The 23771-nt window shown below is 37.7% G+C and overlaps 1 protein-coding gene and 1 long non-coding RNA gene across 2 annotated transcripts; both read right to left on the reverse strand.

Moving 5' to 3' along the window:
• Window positions 1-7965: 7965 nt before the first annotated feature.
• LOC111566018 (uncharacterized) lies at window positions 7966-11315 on the reverse strand. Its single transcript, XM_023266374.3, has 3 exons — window positions 11027-11315; window positions 8880-9407; window positions 7966-8021 (listed from the first exon to the last, which is right to left on the reverse strand). Exons 1-3 carry the CDS (start codon window positions 11094-11096, stop codon window positions 7966-7968), a joined length of 654 nt encoding a protein of 217 aa, XP_023122142.2. The 5' UTR covers window positions 11097-11315.
• Window positions 11316-20152: 8837 nt separating this feature from the next.
• On the reverse strand, window positions 20153-22797 carry LOC129348471 (uncharacterized). The gene is made up of 2 exons (XR_008601004.1): window positions 21897-22797; window positions 20153-20657 (listed from the first exon to the last, which is right to left on the reverse strand). It is a non-coding gene; the product is annotated as an uncharacterized LOC129348471 (long non-coding RNA).
• Between the last annotated feature and the right edge of the window lie 974 nt (window positions 22798-23771).

Below are 23771 nucleotides of genomic sequence, written 5' to 3' on the forward strand. Positions count from 1 at the left end.
TTTTTTAGCAACATATAATAATTTGAACAGTTTTAAAAATTACTATACTTTTACTTGTGCAATGAAATATTATTCTTTTTAGGCAAAGGCCATGTTTGATTACATATAGGCTATTAAATAAATGTTTATTAAAAACTAAAAAGTATTTAAAAAATAATAACCAACGTAGGCATTTACTGAGTCACTAAAATAGTGTAGAGTCTACGGCCACATCAGCATTATTATAAGCATCCTCTGGTAAATTCACAGCCATATACTGTAGGAAATCTAGCTGATCTCATCATGATGTCCACTTACCATATGGACTTCAGGAGATGATTAGATGATGATAAACTGTGACCTGCTGGTTGGGTTCTCTCTGTTCTCGTATTTCCTCCATGTTTGCCTCCTGATGCTGCCTTACTTCAGCCAGTCCATGAGCAACAGAAAACACAGTTTGCCTTGTACCCACTGCCAGGGGTTCCACTCTTCCCACTCCAGTCTGTACATTTGCAAACGTTTTTGCTTCTTTACACGTTGTGGAGTTTCAGGTGCAGCAGCTTCTGTAACCAGGCAACCAGAGACAGGACCGGACAGGACCGGACACACAGAGACGTCTGAAGTCTGTCCACTGGACCTGGCATCGGGTCCTCGCTACAAAGGTCCTACGAAGATGAAATTGGCTGCTCTTAATATTTCCTGTGTTTTATTTTATTCATTATGCAGTTTTGATGAGTGTGTGACAGACGTGTATGAGACATTTATGAAAATACGGAACAACTTGCGTCCCGTATTGAATCAATACGGGACGCAACAATTAATTGTCAAATAAAGGACGTTTCCGTATTTTAAGGGACGGGTGGCAACCCTACAGAGCAGTGTAAAGAAACCGGTCACCTAGCAAACTGAATTAGTCTAGGTAACACTTTGTTTATTATGTGTGTTTTCTGCTCAAGTTAATGTCCTGGTTTGATTCATTTTAAATTACTCCTGATCTTGAAAGGTTTTAAACTGTGCAGTCAAAGTAGTTACAACTGTGAGCGAATAGCTTGAAATGAACTGCCTTAGACTGCTCTGTTCATAGCCGACCATTCTTTCACAGCTGTATCAAGAGTTATTGTGCAATGATAGATAAATGCAGCCCATTTTTCAACTGTTTCCTGTTTAGTATGCGTAACCTCCTCTTAATTTGTTCTAAAAGAAATGTCTAATGAGGCAGTCTAGTCTTTCAGTCAGGTTAAGTCATTTATCCCATTGGTGGTTTGCATTATATAACTTTGTTTTTCTCTGTTCTAGGAACTATTGTTAAATCATCTTTTTGTGAGACTTTGTTCTCGTTTGGAGCATATTCTCGGACGCATGCCTCTGGATCTGGACTTCTTAGAGTTCACTTGCACACAAGAACTTGTGTTTTTAAATGCTTTATCCAACCAAGTAGAAGTTTGCCCAGCTATTTTAAATGCACTAACACAGCTACACCATCTTATCAGCTCAGAAAAAGAAAACAGGAATCAGTGCACTGCAACTGTGCACTCAGAGAGAGGAGCAGCTGGGCGACAAACAATGCTCACATCCCCAGAGCACCTGTACAACTTACTGGAACTTAATATGTCTGTCCCATGTATAGATAATGGTATCTGTGAAATATTAGCTTAGTATGTCAAATACTTTCTTAGATTTTTTTAAGTGGACCATAGACCTAGTTTCAGTATTTTTTTTCTCACATTCAAATTTGAGGCTATATATAATATATATAAAATATCTCAAGAATAATTCAAGATAAAAGCCTGAAATTTTCCTTTATTTGTCTTGCTAACATAAGCATATCAGATTGCTATTAAATACAGCGGTGGAAAAAAGTTTTTGAACACCTCCTACATTTGTGAAATATATTGCATTAAGAATCCCTCTGAGGTCTTCAAATGCAATTTCTATTAGTTCAGTCACAGCCATAATACGAAACAAATCCTAAAAAAGTCAATAAAAACTTGAAATTCATTGGTTCCTTAAAAATAAGACATTTTTAGTATTGGGTCATTTTGGTAGAATTTAGTTTTGTTAGTCATGTAAACAATAAACAAAAAAAAGCATCATTTGTGTCTGTCTAATGCAGTCACACCTTTTGAAACACAAAAGACTTTCCAAAAAATATTTCACAATAATATTTGAGATTCTGGAAAATTTTCAAGGTGCCTGAAAACTTTTTTCCACCACTGTATCTGTCAAAGCATGAAAATTTGCCATTAGAAAAATGCCACTATCTCCAGAACGATATATGCGGTCATGGTTCCATTATGCCAATGTCATGGTAATGACTGGATGCAGGGCTAATTTACAAAGAAACTACACAAAACAACATGTCAGGTTTCAAAGATTGGACTTTTCATAGACCACTTCATTTTTTTCATATTTCAACTCACCCATAATCTGAGATTATTGACCTACTTGTTCAGTATTATAGATTCTTCATCATTGTTCTGAGATAGTGTAATTCAAACAACCTCAAATTTCAATGTGCAAAAAAATGCCTGTTGAAGTAGGTTGACAGTGACAGCCAATTTAAAAATATTTTTTGCTCTGACAGTATTTGGCATACTATATATATATATATATATATATATATATATATATATATATATATATATATATATATATATATATATATATATATATATACATATATATATATATATATATATTTTTATTTATAGGCTGCTGTTTTGTAATATTGCAACGGATTTTCATCCCATTCACCAGTGAGAAAATAAAGTCCATACAGTCCAGTTCATTTTTTACTCCTGCATTAATGCCGTGATTGCATGTATTGTTCACCAGAAATATTCTTAACTTCAGATACTTTAAATGTATGGCAGAAACACGCATACTTGAGCCAGATGAGTGAGGAGAACAGGTAGGGGAGGGAATCCAACAGTGCACTTAGTTTTGTCAGTCAAGTAAAACTAACTAGAGAACAACACATAACATCTTGACTGGCAAGTGCAAATACAGGCCAGGATGTCAGTCTTAAATGATGTGTAGTCCTTGTAACGTCCTGGGAATGTAAGGTCTCATAGCAAGAGGAGGCTGTGGGGTATCTGCCATTCACTACTTCTGAGGAGAGAGTTCTTGGTAGAGTCTCCCATCCAGTCCAGAATTTCACCAGACTGGTCAGTTCAGACGGTGTTGCTATGGAGTGGATTAAAATTGATTAAATAAATGGCTACAACAAATGATCAAAAACAATCTAGGGTACGCATACTAAACAGGAAACAGTTGAAAAAATGGGCTGCATTTATCTATTATTTTTCATTGCACAATAACTCTTGATACAGCTGTGAAAGAATGGTGGGCTATGAACAGAGCAGTCTTGGGCAGTTCATTTCAAGCTATTCGCTCACAGTTGTAACTACTTTGACTACACAGTTTAAAACCTTTCAAGATCAGGAGTAATTTAAAATGAAACAAACCAGAACATTCACTTGAGCAGAAAACACATAATAAAATGTTACCTAGACTAATTCAGTTTGCTAGGTGACCAGTTTCTTTACACTGCTCTGTGATTTAACTGCATTTTGGGCGCATAAATCACACTTCCACCCATTTGTGCGTTTATAAAATTGTTACTCAACTACCCAGCTGCAGAACGTGCTGTCTGTATGACCTCATTACTGTGCTAGCGCTGTATTAGCGTGGCTAGCGCTGTATTAGCGCGGCTAACGCTGTATTAACGTGGCTAGCGCTGTATTAGCGCGGCTAACGCTGTGATAGCGCTGTGCTAGCATTGTATTAGCGCAGCTAACGCTGTGCTAGCGCTGTATTAGCGTGGCTAACGCTGTGCTAGCGCAGCTAACGGCATACATTACAGCGAACTGACTCTCACAAAAACAAACCACATACAGGACAAAAAGGATTAATACACTCACTGAAGCGCCGTCGTTCATGCCGGTAGCCGTGGTTGTCCCCGGTCTTGTGAGGTGAACCGTCTGCGTCACATGACCGGAGGAGCGCCACGTGATTGGCTGGGCATTGGTTCGATTTTGGCCAGGATCGATTGTTTACGCCTGAGTCCCCCGGATGTGAACAGCGATTTTTTTGACAGTGAATTTTGAACATTGAATTTTTTGATGGCGAATTTTGAACATTGAATTTTTTGATGGTGAATTTTGAAGACATTGAATTTTTAACTGTTTTTTAGAATTTTGATGAGCTAAATTCAGGCATAAAAAATTACATACGTAATTTTGATGCAAAAAAAATTCAAAGTAAGAAATTCAGCAGCTTTTAAAATTCAGAATCTGATGAGTCTGATTTGCTTCCATACATAAATACCATTATATACAGTCTATGGTAAATACGTATGTGAATCGCATCATTGGCTGCAGCAGCCAGTCACTGGTCACTCACTGACTCACATTGAAAAATAGCACAGAATGAATTGTTACGTGTTTATTTTATTTACAATTTAGGTTGGATTTTTTTTTTTTTTTTTTTTGTGCGCAGCGCAGGTTTTCTGTGCGCGGAGACCGTGTCACCAGTGTGGAATTGCACACGCGCGCAGCTTAGAGGGAACAATGCCTGTGATTATTGACCCACAAATTAGAAAACCTGAACTTTCTTAATTTTGAAGCTACAACCTGTGTCTGTCTGTATCTTGGCTCCACTTGGAACTGAAAAATCAGATTGTGGGACTACACAAAGATCGAAAAGGACATAGGACCAGCCGAAATTCAAGCAGGTGTAAATGCAAACTGTGCAGCATGCCAGCTCAGGAAGGCCTGATGAAAGCTACATGTAGTTACAGTGACACATGAACAGAACACATGCAGATGCATTTTTTTTTAAGTAAGTCCTTCTAATTAATTTAAGTTCTGGTGCAGTGTAGTATTGCAACCATCCTTTTTATAGTCACTAAGTAACTGTGAAACTGAATGACTGGATGAAAATATGCATAGAAATAAGAAAACACAGCTGTTCTTAGCAACTCCAAAATGTGCACAGGATGAAATGAAGTTCACACCATGTTGTTTTTATTTGTGGTGGAGGAGGTACTGTTTGTGCTTTGGTTAAAGTGAAGAATGCCAGAAGTTTATTAAAGTAAAACTATCAAAGACATGATCATAATTGAAAATGGATGGACGGGTGGCTAAACACATCACATCATAGATAGCTGTGGAGTCCTTCAAGCTCCTGGGGACTACAATCTCTCAGGACCTGCAGTGGGAGACGAACATCCACTCCATCCTGAAAAAGGCTCAGCAGAGGATGTATTTCCTACGACAGCTGAGGAGACATGGCCTACCGCAGGAGCTGTTGATCCAGTTCTACACTGCAGTCATCCAATCTGTCCTGTGTACCTCTGGATCAGCCACACAGCAGGACAGAAACAGACTACAGCCTATAGTACAGACTGCAGAAAACATCATCAGAGACCCCACTCACCCTGGACATAAACTGTTTCCCCTCCTCCCCTCTGGCAGGCGCTACAGATCCCTGTACACAGAAATCACCAGACACAAAAACGGTTTCTTCCCCACTGCCATCACTGTAATAAACAGCTGAGCCATTCCTAAACACCTGTACAATAGTCAGTATTCCAATGGACATGTACAGTATATTTTTTTTCACCATGAACAGCATTCTCTCTAAAATGAATTGGCATTTTAATGAATTAATGACATATTTAATAACACATTTATGTATTTAATTCCAATTTGAATTAATTAATGACACATTTAATTATTTAATGATGTATTTATTTATGTAATTTTGGCACTTTTAGTCCTCCATACCAGTGTTCCATGTTGAGTAGTATGATGGTACAGTAGTTCTGTTTTTAACCTCCTCAGACATCCCATAGCACCCTCTTGTGTTCAACTGTGTTTGGTTTTCAAAGTAACATTGGGGAAAAAAAAAAACACATTTAACAATATTCTAACAAGTACTTCTACCCAGATTGCTTCATAGTTTTTTTTTTTTTTATCTGCTTGAAGTTCACAGTTGTGAGATCTCTTTGTACCTGTTCTGTATTTGCAGCACAGAGGTGTTTCTGACTGGAAGAACTCCATGTACAGCAGCTGTGTGACTGGTGGAGCCGTCAGGTTTCAAGGTATGTAACCTGCTTTATTTGCTTTGATGGTTCAAACTGAAAGACGTGTTTCTGTTGTCCTCACATCTCTTGTGTTTCTGTTTTGAAACTGGACTGAAGGCTGGAGTCCTGGGATGTGGAGGCTTTGCTGCTTTTTCTGCAGCAATTGAATATTATTTACGGTGAACCACTAAGAAGTGATTCTGTGGACAAGAACTTATTTGGTGCACAAGAATGAAGAGTCACGGTGTGAGAAAGTCACTTCTGTGAATATTGACCTGCACATGGAGGATTGCTGTGAAAACAGACGGGAGTGTAAAGTGACACCGCAGTGGACTGTCTGTATTTTACAGTGTACTTTAGTTGAAGCAGAACAAAGCAGCCTCTTGTGGAGAATCTCCAGAAACAGAGCAGAGTGGGTCCACTTCTATATCAGAGATACATTAATGATGGGAAAATGTGAACTGAAATCACCTTCTGAGTCAGGACCATGTCAACTTAGACTGAGATAAACAGTTCTGGTTGCAGAGCACTGCTGTGACGTGTCAGTGTTATTTATATTAAAGATGTTTTTGTTAACTTGTTCATTCAGAACTCTTTTTGATGTAGTTAACAGAAGTCTATTACCAGAGAATTTGGCTTCATTTTCGTTTCACTCAGTGTAAATCTCATCTGAATTTGCAGCCGCTCTCACCCTTAAAGCTTCATTGTTTCCTTGCTGAGCCGTCAGACCTGCCACTTCTCTGTGATGCTTTCAGATGTTTTTAGTGTTGCACGTCTCACCTCTGAAGCATTTAGCCGCTAACAAGAACTAAGAGAGAGAATGTTTGACTGGTGAACTCAAATACTCCTCCAGTGTGTCCAGTAGTTTTAAGTAGCTGCTGCTGTTTGTTGAGTCATCAGGTCCATCTATGATCTGTTCCCCAAGGAAGAACTTAGTTTTTGCACATTTATTAAACATCAAAACTGAAATATCTCAGTCACTTTTTACAAAAAAATCACCGAAGTAAATCTTACTTTTTATAATATTTATTAAACAAGTATTGGTCACATTAATACAGTAAGATCAAAACAAAATGTTACTAAAGGCGACTTTTATTTTCAATACACATTTTTAAAAGAACAACTTTTTTACAATAAAACATCCACTATTGACAGTATTTCAAAGAAGTTCTCATCATTATAAACAGTTAAAAACAGCTGTTATATTTTTACAATATTTATATCATAAGTTTTGATGTTATGCTAATAATTATGACAATATCAAAAATGTTAAAAGCATAGCTTTAAATTTTATTTGCAGCAAACATCAACAATTTTAAATATAACAATAAACAAAGTAAATATGTAAAGAGTTCTAATGTCATGTTCATAAAATTTCATCATAAAAATGGTTTGTAAAGATGAACCTAAATGTGTTAGAATAAACAATAACAGTTTTTTAATTTTTACATTAACAATTATTGATGTCAGGCTAATAAATTTGGATCCTATCAAAAAATAATTTGAAACTTTATCTAAAATTTGCTACATTAGACACTTAACACATTTTTTTTTACATTACATTGAAGTTGTTTTTTTTTTTAACATTTTCATTAAACTAATAAATCTTACTTTAGACAATGTTTATCTTCTAAGTTCTCATGTCATGTTATGCTGGATCATAGCAAAAATATTCATACATTTTTTTACAATAAACATGAACAAAGCTAACTACTTGTGATGTTTCTTCCTAAGCAGTAAACATCATCTTCTCTGTCTCGCTGTCTGAGCTCAGAGACAAACAGGTGGCAGCTTCTTCTGTCTTCATTTGTTGCTTTGTGAGGAGCTTCCTAAACCCACCAGCACAGAACCAGCACATGATGAAAACTAGTTCTGTGCAGGCAGAGTCAGGACGCCCCTCAGTGGCTGGAGAGGGTGCTGTTGGAGGCAGGGGCGTCTGAAGTGGAGCGCTGACCTGGGAAACAGAAAAACAGGACACAAAAATCAACCTTTGACTCTCTGGTAACTGCTGAACTGTTGGATTAAACCTCTAAGAATTATTAGTGCTTCTTTAATAGACATGAAACCATCAATAAATGTGATATAGGTGTAGGACAGTTCCAGTCTCCATCAGTTCACATCAACATACAGAAAGGTAACTTCAGCCCATCACCACTTTATATCCCTGTTGGTACTTTTGTAGTCTTGTGAGGACTCACTTAGTCAGCTGACTGAAAACACTCCTCCTCTCTCCAGTTGGTTCCTGGTCATCCATCCTTCTGGTCTGGTCGGTCCGGTCTTCTCTGTCCATCATCCAGGAGCTCTTTTCAGAGAACTCCTGGATGATGGATGATGAAACAAAACAGAAAGTGCAAATGTCAGTAAAATGCTTCAATTATAAATGATCAGGAACAGATATTAAATCCTTAATAAGTGCTTCATTTGAAGTAAAAACTTACCTTAATTTGATGAAAGCAGCGACATGAAAGAAATAACGTTAGTAACATGGATAATACTTGAAAATGAAAATATGTGCGATTGTAATTATACTTACCTCCGATAAAGAAGAAAAAACACACCTGTATTTGTCAGGTGCTCATACCTACCGTTCCTCCCACATTATCTGATGACGCTAAGACATGTGAAGGAGGATTTTTACTATTAGGTTCAGGGATCTTGATGTTTTTTTGTTTTTTTTTTTTTTTTCTTTTTCTTTTTTTTCTTTTTTTTTCTTTTTTTTTTTCCAATCCCTGCAGTAAGAAGTGGGAGCTGCCTGTCAGCTGGAACTTCTCTGCTCAGAGCTTCCACCAGTTTCAGGACTAATCGGAGTCACTATCATCTGGACTCCAAAAAGGCCTGAACCAGTTTCCACTGGTCACAGAGGAGCTCAGGCCTGACGTGGAGGGACCGGACGCGCTGTGGTTTGTGGCACCGGATGTAGATGGTCCTGGCTGCTGGTTGTCCTCTTCACTGGTCCGCTGCCTCTTCGTACCTACCTGTGCCTCCACATCGCTCTCCTCCCGGGGCCTCTTTGGGAAGGAGATGATGTGGAGAGCAAGGTCCTCCTGTGGGGGAGCAGCGGGAGCAGCGATGACTGGAGCACCAGCAGGAGGGGGGAGCCGCTGGACCAGGGGGGAGCGAGGTCGGATGTCCTCTTCTTCGCCGTCCTCCGGGTCTTCTTCATCCTCGTCCAGGCTGCCGTAGCCGGAGTCTTCGCTGGTGCTCCAGTCGTCTTCCGAGTCTTCTTCCTCGGAAGACTCATCCGAATCATTGAAGACGACGACACGGTCGTCATCATCAATGATCCAGATGAGCTCCGGGAGGCCGTTGGCGGGACGCTCCACGACGTAGTCCACAAACCCTGAGAGGAAATAAGGTCATGTTAGTACTTCTAGCATCGTTAGATATCAGGACCAAATCAGGACCAAGCTCAGCTACATTTGTTTGTCTCAGAGATTAAACCATGCAAGTCTAAGTTCACACAACCACTACAGCAGAACTGGAAATTGCTCATTAAATCAGTTATGGTGATGGTAAACACACACTTCAACACAACAAAGTAAACACAACACACCACAGTACAACACATCACAGCAGAGTAAAGTACAACACAACTCAACACAACACAGTGCAACACAAAACAGCAAAATACTACACAACATACAACAAAACAACAAAGTACAACATGGGGCAACACAAATAACTCCCCAAGACAATGATATACAACTGAAAGCAGTACAATACAGCACAGCACAATGCAGCACAACCCAACACGGTACAACACAAAGCAGGACAGCACAACACACTACAAAACAACATAGTACAATACGACACTATGCAGTACAACACAATTCTGAATAACACAGGACAGATAGCACAACATAGTACAGTGTAACAGAGTACAACACAACACAGAACACAACACAATACTGCATAACAAACCACATTATAGCACGATGATACACAATATAATTCAATACAACACAATGTGCAGTACAACACAATACAACCCAACACAGAACATGTCACAGAACAACACAACACAACAAAAGGCAGTACTTTGCCTCTCTAATCACTACTGTTACAACCAAAACATGGCAACAGGCAACAATGAAGTCACATTGTATTACTAATTATTATTAGTGCAGCTGGTTCAGTTCATTATCACACATTCATGAAATCCGAAATAAACTGAATGTTTCCTGAGTGAATTTTTCTCCTCAAAAACAGCAACATCTGTTCTCCTTGAATGTTTTTAAGAGTCCTCACTCAGATAAGTAGCATGTTAACTGCATCTATATTAGTCTGTGTACATCAGATAATTAGTCACATCAGCAGTAGAAACCAAAGTAATTCACTTTGTCATTTCTTAACTCTCATGCTGACAGTTTTCAACCAACCTCGAAACTACAACCGCAAACTACAAGTCCTGAGATCCACTTATGGCTCCTCTGCGCGCATTTACGCACGACTCTTTCTACTTGTGTTTTGAATTCTGATTGGCCAAATAAACCAACCAGCAACAAAGATCCATTACAAGTAAAATAGCACAAAAAACTACCAAACTAGTCGATTAGAACAACTTATTCTCCACATGTATGAGTTTATTTGATGTGACTGAATGGAGACGGTAGCGCATTTGCAGTCTGTTATAACTACGTAAGAGAATTTTTTTCTTTTACAAAATATTCATGTGAATTTTTAGCAACTGTGATGCTCTTAAACCAAAATAACAGAGTTTCAGAATCATGACGCCAAAGATTAATAAATTAGATTAACCCTCTCCCGAAAAAATGAATACAATTTTACAATGAAATAATCATTTTACACGGAAAAAAACACCCAATAACTGTTAATCACTCAATCTGTCACACTGATTACGACACTGACACAGTATTAAAGATTTCAGAGGGACAAATCACATAATTCCATCACTAAAAAGCTACTTTAATAATAATCTGATAATAATAATAATCTTACCAGCAGCGTCACGGTGCACCTCCGGGGCAGCTCCCACAGGTCCCTCGATGTCCACGAGTCTGAAGTCCATTTCCAGGTCTTCAAGTAGCCTTGATTCAAGGATCCAACAAGAGTCGGTTTACAAATGTCTTCTTCTTCAGGTGTTCTTTGGCCGAAGGTTTCCTCTTCAGGTCTTCCTCCTCCGAAGTTTCCTCTTCAGGTCTTTGGTTTCCAAAGGTTTCCTCCTCAGGTGGTTCGTTCTCCAAAGTTTCCTCTTCAGGTCTTTGCTTTCCAAAAGTTTGTCTTCAAGTTTTTGCTTTCCGTCGCTTATCTTCGAACAGGTCGATCCGAGTCCAAGAGCAGGTGAAAAAGTTGTTTTCTGACATTTCAGAATGTTGCAGCCTTTATATAAGCTCCCTGGATGCATCAAAAAATGCCACATGGTGCACCATGGAAACGATGGAATTCTCGAATGCAGAAGTTCTGTCACATATATTCTGATCACCTGCCTGAATAAAGACTAGAAGTCACTCTTGTCATGAATCTTCTTCCAGTTGACTTCACATTTATTCACATGTTGTCTGTTGCATTTTGACCCAGGAGCTGCTTCAGGCCTGATTTTATTTTGACCCCAGGATCTAACATCCCAGTACCAAACACCACAGAACTATTTTATCAGGGAAGTAAAAGTAATACAGCTATCAGGGAAACATCTGAAATACCAGAGGGCGTGGTGTAAAGTAACTAAGTAAATGTATACTCAATTGCAGTGCTTAAATGCAATTTCAAGTGACTTTCTACTTCAACAGCCCTAAATTTGAGATCGAAAAATGCTTGTTTTGTTTTTGTTTTTTTGTTTTTTTTTACAAGAACTGACACAAAAAGACTCTTTCATGTCAACGTGAAACCGGATTTCAACAAAAAATAATGCCACTTAATTAAAAATAGAAAACAGAAAGTGATATTTCTGAAACAAAACATGAACAATTCAGTCTGTTGGTATAATAACTTAAAAAAGAGTCACAGATTTGTCTTTAAATGCACATCCAAATCACAGCCTTTGTGATTTGTTGTTTATGTCATTTCGAGCTGTGACTTTGATTTTAATTCAGTTAATTATTCAGGCCTAATGCAAAGTGTTTTGTGCAACAACATAAAATCAGTAATGCTGCTCCAAAAACACAAAGTACGCTGATTTGCAATTAACAACATTGGTCAGTAGGCCTCAAACTAATGATTATTTTTCATTGTCAATTTATCTCTCCATTATTTTCTCGGGTAATCAATTAGTTGTTGTTGTTTTGAAAAATGTCCTATTTCCTGAAGCCAAAGATGTTCTACTGACTAATTAATCCTAAAAAATAACTGATCAGTAATTTTTAACAGTTGACAGCTAATCAGTGAACTGTTACAGCTTTATTGCTAAGAGACTTTGTCAGTGGGAACAACATGGATACTCCAGAGAGCAGTATTCTACATGCTTTTCTGTCAATCTAACAAGGATACATGCATTTATTAGTTTCAGAGTCTTGATTCAGCAGATTTCTGATGGTCCATCAGGGGTGAAATTGGAGAGTTTTTACTAATTAAATACATCTCGTATTGCTCAGTAGTACCATCCAGTGTTCCATGTTGAGTAGTACGTTGGTACAGTAGTTCTGTTTTGAACCTCCTCAGAGGTTCCATAGCGCCCTCTGGTGCTAAACTGATCCAGGAGCTGCATTTATGATCTTGTAGTCAACAATGTGGGATTATAGAAAGTGAGGGGAAAAAACTACTTCGTCCTCTTTAACTCTGCTTGACTGAGAAAGACTCACTGGAGATCTTTTTCTCATCCACTGGTCTGAGTAAAGGAAGAACGTGACACCACACTCACTACGACCTTCATCCCATCCAAAAACAGATAAACAACTGTAGATGAAATAGCGGCTTTTTTCTTGAACCACCTCCTGCCTTTCCTTGTTCTCCACAAACACTGTAAACATGTTGTGCATGCAGGAAACCATTTTGCATTGTTTCTGAAGAACTCAAGAAGTGTGTCAGCAGCACCACCAAGTGTCTGATTTCATGCAGGACATGGTTTTTGGTCACACCATTTACAGCACAAATAAAGAGTCAGCACAACGTATATTCCAGGCATGTCACAAACAGTACAAACTCTATAGCTGCCATTGTAGAGAAATAGCAGCGAAATAAAATAAAGTGATGCCTGTGCAGTGTATTTCAAGCATACATGACTATATGAACACGATAAGTTATACACAGATATTCATCCATTATCTATACACACTTAATCCTCGTAAGGGTTGTAGGGGGCTGGATCTATCCCAGCTGATTTAGGGTGAAGGCAGGGGACACCCTGGACAGATCACCAGTCTATCACAGGGTGACATATAGAGACAAAGCACACTTCTATACAGATATACAATAATTAAGTGCAGGCTAATTACATTACCTGATAATGTGAGCCATGTCATAAAATATTTTGAGAAGTCAGAATTTAGGCTAAGTATGTCACCTCTTGTGTTATTATCATGACTAATGCTTCATGTCGATACTTTTCGTCCCAGCTGAAGACAAAATGCACACTACACAACAGAAGAGAGTACACAATTAAAATATCACTTAAAATTCTAAATTGCATCATCTCTCAAAAATTTCATAGCTGACAAGTAGAATACATGCTTCTATGAAAAATCAAAAACAAATTCTTTACAAAGACTGTACTGACAATGCTGGCCTCGCCTTAGAAACACAACAAAAGTGAATATACCTGTGATCAATGTTCCCTCTAATTTTTCATGAGTCTGAGCAAACACACAAACTCCCTGAGCGTCCCTTGGACCACTGTGAGCAACATCAGACGTGTTCACTGTGGTCACACCAGCATCACATCCATTCAAGTTACATGGTTCATTAAAAGAATCAAATTACAGCATTTACATTTCTGTTAAAACACTTTGTCAACAGGAGCCAGTTGAAGGCTGCAGTGATTTTAGTGACACTACAATGTATAAGAGTGAAGTTATTGAATATTTGTCTCTCTTTACTGTTGCAGCGGTTTTGCAAATTGCAGACGGACCCTGTTCACTCCATAGACACCAATGTTATTCCTGTAGCTTGAAAGACAGCTACTTTTGATAAAACTGGGCTTGTAGCACATTGTCTGCCTTGCAACAATGGGAAAGAGGCACCGTTTATGTTTTGACAACCTATATCTAATGAGTTATTGATGCTGGAAGTCCGAATCTGTGAATATCTTTCCAACTTTACTGAACTTGGGGCCACTACCACCTAAGGAGTGATATATTTAATTTTGAAAAAAGCATTTAGCCATACTTAAAGCTTTAAGTGCTTTATTAACACGGAACTAAAAATTTTGTATTGTTTTATTGTCACAGGTTCTGTCTGAAAAGAGGTGGCATCATTTTAAACAGTGAAATCAAACTAATAAAATGTAATGACCAACCAGTGAGCAATACTGGATTCTGCAAAAACATAAACAACTTTTTTTAAAAATCTAAATCTTATCTTAACACAGTTAATGTATTAACTTATTTTTGTGTGTATGCATGTATTTATTGATTTATTTAGTACTGTTAACATATCAGAGTTCTGAGTGAGTTTTTCTTAAGATAGGCAAAGGCCATTTATTGATTACATATAGGCTATTAAATGTTTATTTAAAACTAAAATGCATTCAAAAAAAAAGCAACAACTTAGGCATTTATTGAGTCACTAAAATACAGTAGAGTACAGACCACATCAGCATGATTATAAGCATCCTCTGGTAAATTAACAACCAGATACTGATGTCTCTCACCATATGGACTTCAGGAGATGACTGGGGGATGATAGACTGTGACCTACTGGTTGGGTTCTCTCTGTTCTCATGTTTCTTACATGTTTGTCCCCTGACAGCCGGGTCCTAATGTTTTTTGAGCAACACACCATACTATGACGTTTTTACAATGATGGTTCTACTATGGAACCAGTTTGACATGTTCAGACGTTCTTTGTGTGAAAACTCAGAGATTTCAGGTATCAGAAGGTGGTTTTCAACTTTCTTTGTTAACTTTCTGCTTCAACTTTAAATTAAATTTCCTTCACTAAGCCAACCCTCTGGACTTCCAGTAAGCTGTGTTCCTATTGGCTGTCCAGGTGGCTGCTTGGTGTTATCAGGAACACCTGAGCAGCTCAGTGTCTTCCTGCTTTATTTAGCTGCAGACAAACATTTCCTCTGCTTCTCTTCACCAGTGAACCGGGTTTGGCTTCGTTGTTTTAGTCTGTTCTTTAGGCGTTGGCTTGCAGCTTCCAGCAGTAAAATCGTCTTTAATGTGTTTCTTGGTGTGTTTTAGGGCTTTGTACTGGATAGTTGTCTTGGTAAATGTGGTTCTTTAGCCACAGTTAGCACATGGTGCTAATGTGTGCAGTGATTAGTGGATTTGGTGCAGCTGAGTTGTGTCTTTATCTTGGCTGTAGTGAGTCTTCAGAGGTTTTTGGTCAGACACATTCTGTATTCTTGTGAACCAACGTTGGTTGTCCAGAAGGTAAGAGTTCCTGTCCTGATTCTCTGTTCTCAGAGGTTCTCTGGTAGGCTGCAGGAGACTTTAGCGTTTGGGTTGTGCTAGTTTGGTTTTTGTATGGTTTCATTTGGATGACTATCTTGAGGCCCCTCCATGTGGTTTAGTGAGGTTTTCTGGAACAGTTCTACAAAGCAACCTGCAGCAGAAGAGGCTTTGAGAGTTTTTAGGAAGTTCTGGAGACCAGACTTTAGAGCAGCAGAAACATTTGTCAGCAGTTTGAGCAGGAGAAGGTGAGCTTCAGAGTAGAAATGAGATGGAAACCTTCTTGACCCGTGTGGTGAGGTCCTGTACCAAGAGTTTGAGCAGGTTGTGAAGAGTCTGTGGTTCTTTAGTCTGAAAGCACAAGAATCGACTCATTAAAGGAGAAAACAGGAGATGTTGGTTCTTCTGTAACTCTGCAGTTTCCAGTTTCCTTAGACTGAATATAAAGTTTATATTTTAAATGATTTGCCATCTGAGCCCAAGAAGACTTCAGTAAACTCCCTCCATCCCCTGGACACAACAGATTTTATTACCATGTTAAATCTTTTTTTTAAAATATGTTTTTTGTTTTAATCATAGTTTTAGCATAGTTTTTTCCCTTTTTTTCACAGTTTTGTCATCTGTGTAAAAGGTGCTAAACAAATAAAGCTCAATTGATAAACTGAATAATTGACTAACTCATGATTGTGACAACAGAAGTATTTTCATTGTGATTTAAGGGTTTGTTTCATTTCTAAGGTTGAGGTTAAAATCTTGACAGAAGAAAAAGATTAAAGAAATAAATTACATTTTAAAAAAGCAATTAAATCAAAGGAAAAAAACATTTAATACAACAAAACTTTTAAAAAGAAAATTAAACATTAAATACAATTAAATTATATTAAACAGACAAAATAATTAAATAAACAGAAGATACAAAACGGAATTATGAAATTAAACAACATTTATTAAACAAAAATATGAAACATTGAAGATTAAATATTTTAGATAAACATTTAAAAAATAAAACTAAACAAGAATATTACACATTTTTCAAAAATACAAAACATTAAATTAGATTAAACCTTTAAAAATACAAAACATTGAATTAAAAATTAAATGTTTAATTGGAAAATTAAATCTTAAAGACAATAAAACTTTAAATAGGAATTAAACAGAAAATACAATGAAGCATTTAAAAAGAAAATTAAACATTGAAAGGTGGTAAAACATTTAAAAAGAAAAACCTTAAAGATTTAATCGAAAAATTAAACACGGGGAAAGAAAAGGAAATTTTTCAAACAAGCCGATAAAACATTTGAAAAAACAATTAAACATTAAAAAGACAAAACATTTGGAAATCAAATCAGACATTAGAAAAGATTAAAAGGTGAGAAAAGAGCAAAACTAAACATTTAAGAAGAATCAAACTAAAGACAAAACATTTGAAAAGACACCAGTTAAACTTTAGAAGATCAAATTAAACAGAAGAAACAATAAAATGATCAAAAGAGCAAAAACAGATAAAGGTCTGAAAGCGTTTTCTAGTCTGAAATGAAAACATCGTTTCTTCAAACATTTCCTCTTTCTATGTTCTTGGTTTCATTGTGGACAGATTTACTAAGAACTCATTTCAGAAAACTGCTTTCCAGATAAAGTCTGCTAGTAGTTGAAGGCATTTATCAAACTAATGTTACCTTCTGATCTCCACAAACTTTACTCTTCAGTGAAGAGAATCAAAGTTTGTTGAGTATTTCTAAAAAACCCACAGGTGAAGGTCTGAGAAGAACTCAGATGGATGATCTAAATGTGAAATCAAGACTCATGGTCAAAAGTTTTAAGGCTTCTGTTAACCATAAAGTTCAAACTAACAGAGAAGTACTGAGAAACTTTTAAAATTTCAGTCCTCAGACTGTCTAAAGGTTCAAACTAACAGAGAACTACTCAGGAACTTAGAAGATATCAGTCCTTGGACTGTCTGAAAGTCAAATCTAACAGAGAAGTACTGTGGGACTTAGAAGATATCAGTCCTTGGACTGTCTGAAAGTTAAATCTAACAGAGAACTACTGTGGGACTTAGAAAATTTCAGCCCTCAGACTGTCTGAAAGCTCAGGTCCTGAGGACTCGGGAGGTCTGGAGGCTTGGAAAGTCTTGGAACTGAGGGTTCAACCCTCCAGCACAAAGGCTGAAGCCCAACCTCCTGAGAAAAACGGTCGAGTCGAGACTCAAGTAAAAAAAAAAACTCGAAAAAACGACAAAAAATAGATGATAAATGCGCAAAAAAAAGAAGATTTAGTATCTGAGTGAGTAGCTCAGGGGGATAAGAAGAGGACTACCAAGTGGAAGGTCGCAGGTTCAAGACCCGCCACTGGCCTTTTTCTTTGTTCGTCTTTGTCAGGATTTTGATAAAATTTAAGAAGTTTCTGGTCTTGAACCAGCGACCTGCAGCTCCATAGGCAAATCCTTAACTCACTGAGCTACAGATCAGATAAAAAGAAATAAATTCGTCGTCCCTTTGGCATCGTAGTTTCTGAAGTCACCACATGGGCAGAGCCAAGGCGGAGTCTGGGAGGAGTCAGGGCGGAGAGTAGGCGGGGAGGTGGGTGGCAGCCTCCCCCCTCTACTCCCCCACCTCCCCCCACCACCCACCACACCTTCCCCCGCCCCACGAGTTCTTCGAGTCTCCACGAGTTCTTCGAGTATCGACAGGTTTTCCCGAGTTTCTGGAGTTTCCACCAGGTCGGAGGCAGAACAAGTTGTCATGAAGAGGTGTTGATGTCAGCCAGGATGGACTGACTTTTTACAGCGACTAGAAGGAAGACGACTAGAAGAGCAGGTCTTTAACCAGCATCCATAAAATCCATGGAGTCGGCTCCAGAGAAATGAAGGGAGGTCAATTTTTTATCAACCTCCATCCAGATGTTCAACTTCATATCTTTACTTGGACATTTTTAGCACCACAAACCTTTAGTGTCACACTTTATCATTTATTAGGACTTTATCGGAATCCACCAGCAGATTTAGTTTTTGTTGAGAAACTTTATTCTTGTCATCGTGGGACTGCAGTATTTAAAACTGTTCCTTCTATTTGACCTCATGTTTATTAGTTTTAGTGGAGAAAGTTATTTTAGTTGTCGATTAGTCTCTTAAAAACCAAATAATAAATTGGATTAGTCAAGCGGTTTAAATTTCTTACTGTCATATTTTAAATGTGACAGAAAATGGAAAAATAAAGTGTCTTGAGACAATTTCACCTGTAACTGGCGTTATATAAATAAAATTGAATTCAAATTGTATGTATCTTGTAATGGAGTAATTCAGCCATATATGTTGGAAAACACATTTTCTTTGACCATTAATCTGTCGATTTTCTCCAGTAATTCATTTCTTGTTTTGGTTTATAAAATGTCAAACCCAAATATATTCAGTTTACTGTCATAAAAACCAAAAAGATTTACATTCATGATGCAGGAATCAGGCAGTTTTTCACGTTTTATCTTAGTTTAGTCAGAAACATAGTTGATAACGTGAATTTTTGCAGCGTGCGAGCTGTAAAAGGTTTTAATCTTTGGGGCCGAGTGTCAAAAAACATTTAGAAACCAACATCCACGAAACACTCAACAAAGATTTGAACATCATTAAAGGGAAATCCAACTTTTGCATGACAATGTCTAATTAAAGGACATTTATTTCCAACGTAAATGTGTGATATTCATCCTCTGGAGCTTTCTCTTCACATTGTCTTCCACCTGGACTGGTTTGGTGCAACAAACATTTGAAAAACTGCACTTTAACATCAATGAATGACACTGAAGTTTAATCTCTACATAAATGAGACTGAGTCTGGATGTGCTGCTCTGTCATTAACTCCTAAGTTTAGGGAAAGTTCAAACAAAAGAGGACAGTTTAGAGAAGACTTGAGAATGAGCTTATTTTGAACAAACATCTCAGACTTTCTGAGCTTCAGCACCTCTAGCAAGATATTTTAACAACAAGCAACTCAAGAGATCCAGAAGTTGGAGAGAGTTAGCTTTAGCTGAGCCAAAGAACATGTGGGACGCTAACCTAGCAAACATTTCAGACTTTTCTCTGTGAATTCTGAGAAATAATTTACTATTTAATGACAGAGCTACACATCTTAACTCAGTCATGAAAACAGACTCTAATTCAGTGTCATCCATCCATATTAAAGTGCAGTTACCCAAAATGTTTGCTGCATGAGCTCCAACAAAACCTGTCCAGGTAGAAGGCCACTTTGACAAACAGGAAGTGGACGATTCCAAGCAGATTTATAGAAGGGGGAACCGGACTGTACTAAGTGTGGTCGAGTACAGAGGGGTGTTTTGTGGGTTTTTAAGGCTGATAATGATTATTACTGAGACATTTGGAGTAGATATTCATTTGCAGTGAATGAAAATATTTAAAATCTTGGAGTTAAACTTAGAAGAACACAAACTCTAACAGAAAACTTTGTTGGTACGTTTTTGTTTTGTTTACAGATGTTAAATTAAAAGAGTTTTATTCGTGACGGATAACCAATTAAATCACTCCAGAAGACAGAGCGACCACAGGTAGATAAAGGTTCAGAGCCAAAGTAGCGCCATTTTTAAATGTATTTATTACCATAAATCAACAAAAAAAATAAAATACTGATAATCAGTAAATCAGTCAGCCGACAATTACTACAATTCTACAATGTATGTCTCTTTCCTTGACTTGTTATTTGTACAATATACGATGTATATGATGGCGTTTTTTCATAGCAAAGGCTATACTATGATGTTTTCTAAGAGACATACGATGCTACTCTGTTTGTTCTGGTCCTGGGCTGCTGCACTCCTCCTCTGTTGTTTTCTGGATTGTACTCAGCTGCATGTCTTCGTCCACCCGGCCTCCGTTGACTCGTCCGGCCTGCCGTCTCTGGAGCTGAAGCTGGATTGGAACAGACCAAAGTACAGTCCAATCACGATGCCAGCTGCCTCTCAAAAGGCTCCTTCATCTGGTAGGTGGCGGAACTTCTTCTGAGGAGAAGCTGAGCAGGCCCAGCAGAACTTTGGAGATGTGTTCCAGTGGTTGGTGGATGTGTGGGGAGATAGAGAGGGACCTTTGAATTGTTCAGAAAGGAAAACAGGGAACCCATTGGTAGTTTTAGTTTAGGGTGCTACTGTGGTGTGTTTTTGGGTTTTAAGAGGTGAACAGGAAGAGTTTTTTTTTGTATTGATTGTCTTTTACTTTGTTCCTGGTTGGAATGCCCATCAATGTCAACGTGAAGTTCACTTTTAGTTCTGCTGATTTATTTTTATTTTACTAACACCCATTTGCTTTTAACCCCCTCGCATGTTGTGTTGTTGTAAACTTAGTCTTTCAAATAAATACTCGTCAAACCCTCTGGAAACCAGCGTTTGGACTTTTTGTGTTGCTCCTCACCTACTTCAGACAGCCGGGACACAACAACGTTTTGTGGACTAAAGGCTTTTCTATGACGTTTTTAGAGCGACATGCTATAACGTTTTCTGAGCGACATGCTATACTATGATGTTTTTAGACCAAAGGCTATAATATGACGTTTTTTGGGCGACATGCTATACTATGACGTTTTTAGAGCGACATGCTACACTACGAGATTTTTAGAGCGACATGCTATGACGTTTTCTGAACGACATGCTATACTATGACGTTTGTTGGACCAAAGACTATACTCTGACGTTTTTGGAGCGACATGCTATAGTATGACATTTTTAGACCAAAGGCTACACTCTGACATTTTTTGAGTGACATTCTATACTATGATGTTTGTTGGACGACATGCTATACTATGACGTTTTAAGAGCAACATGCTAAACTATGACAATTTTAGAGCGACATGCTATACTATGACGTTTGTTGGGCGACATGCTGTACTATGGACGTTTGTTGGATGACATGCTATACTATGGACATTTTCTGGACCAAAGGCCATACTATGACATTTGTTGGGAACATGCTATACTATAGGCTTTTTTAATTGAAATATTACTATGATGTGTTTTTTGTTTGTGTTTTTTTGTTTTTTAGCAACATATAATAATTTGAACAGTTTTAAAAATTACTATACTTTTACTTGTGCAATGAAATATTATTCTTTTTAGGCAAAGGCCATGTTTGATTACATATAGGCTATTAAATAAATGTTTATTAAAAACTAAAAAGTATTTAAAAAATAATAACCAACGTAGGCATTTACTGAGTCACTAAAATAGTGTAGAGTCTACGGCCACATCAGCATTATTATAAGCATCCTCTGGTAAATTCACAGCCATATACTGTAGGAAATCTAGCTGATCTCATCATGATGTCCACTTACCATATGGACTTCAGGAGATGATTAGATGATGATAAACTGTGACCTGCTGGTTGGGTTCTCTCTGTTCTCGTATTTCCTCCATGTTTGCCTCCTGATGCTGCCTTACTTCAGCCAGTCCATGAGCAACAGAAAACACAGTTTGCCTTGTACCCACTGCCAGGGGTTCCACTCTTCCCACTCCAGTCTGTACATTTGCAAACGTTTTTGCTTCTTTAGACGTTGTGGAGTTTCAGGTGCAGCAGCTTCTGTAACCAGGCAACCAGAGACAGGACCGGACAGGACCGGACACACAGAGACGTCTGAAGTCTGTCCACTGGACCTGGCATCGGGTCCTCGCTACAAAGGTCCTACGAAGATGAAATTGGTTGCCCTTAATATTTCCTGTGTTTTATTTTATTCATTATGCAGTTTTGATGAGTGTGTGACAGACGTGTATGAGACATTTATGAAAATACGGAACAACTTGCGTCCCGTATTGAATCAATACGGGACGCAACAATTAATTGTCAAATAAAGGACGTTTCCGTATTTTAAGGGACGGGTGGCAACCCTACAGAGCAGTGTAAAGAAACCGGTCACCTAGCAAACTGAATTAGTCTAGGTAACACTTGTTTATTATGTGTGTTTTCTGCTCAAGTTAATGTCCTGGTTTGATTCATTTTAAATTACTCCTGATCTTGAAAGGTTTTAAACTGTGCAGTCAAAGTAGTTACAACTGTGAGCGAATAGCTTGAAATGAACTGCCTTAGACTGCTCTGTTCATAGCTGACCATTCTTTCACAGCATGGTATATCAAGAGTTATTGTGCAATGATAGATAAATGCAGCCCATTTTTCAACTGTTTCCTGTTTAGTATGCGTAACCTCCTCTTAATTTGTTCTAAAAGAAATGTCTAATGAGGCAGTCTAGTCTTTCAGTCAGGTTAAGTCATTTATCCCATTGGTGTTTGCATTATATAACTTTGTTTTTCTCTGTTCTAGGAACTATTGTTAAATCATCTTTATGTGAGACTTTGTTCTCGTTTGGAGCATATTCTCGGACGCATGCCTCTGGATCTGGACTTCTTAGAGTTCACTTGCACACAAAAACTTGTGTTTTTAAATGCTTTATCCAACCAAGTAGAAGTTTGCCCAGCTATTTTAAATGCACTAACACAGCTACACCATCTTATCAGCTCAGAAAAAGAAAACAGGAATCAGTGCATTGCAACTGTGCACTCAGAGAGAGGAGCAGCTGGGCGACAAACAATGCTCACATCCCCAGAGCACCTGTACAACTTACTGGAACTTAATATGTCTGTCCCATGTATAGACAATGGTATCTGTGAAATATTAGCTTAGTATGTCAAATACTTTCTTAGATTTTTTTTAAGTGGACCATAGACCTAGTTTCAGTATTTTTTTTCTCACATTCAAATTTGAGGCTATATATAATATATATATAATATCTCAAGAATAATTCAAGATAAAAGCCTGAAATTTTCATTTATTTGTCTTGCTAACATAAGCATATCAGATTGCTATTAAATACAGCGGTGGAAAAAAGTTTTTGGACACCTCCTACATTTGTGAAATATATTGCATTAAGAATCCCTCTGAGGTCTTCAAATGCAATTTCTATTAGTTCAGTCACAGCCATAATACGAAACAAATCCTAAAAAAGTCAATAAAAACTTGAAATTCATTGGTTCCTTAAAAATAAGACATTTTTAGTATTGGGTCATTTTGGTAGAATTTAGTTTTGTTAGTCATGTAAACAATAAACAAAAAAAAGCATCATTTGTGTCTGTCTAATGCAGTCACACCTTTTGAAACACAAAAGACTTTCCAACAAATATTTCACGATAATATTTGAGATTCTGGAAAATTTTCAAGG

This window comes from Amphiprion ocellaris, unplaced genomic scaffold, assembly GCF_022539595.1.
Source record: "Amphiprion ocellaris isolate individual 3 ecotype Okinawa unplaced genomic scaffold, ASM2253959v1 Aocel_unscaffolded258, whole genome shotgun sequence".
Classification (NCBI taxonomy): domain Eukaryota; kingdom Metazoa; phylum Chordata; class Actinopteri; family Pomacentridae; genus Amphiprion; species Amphiprion ocellaris.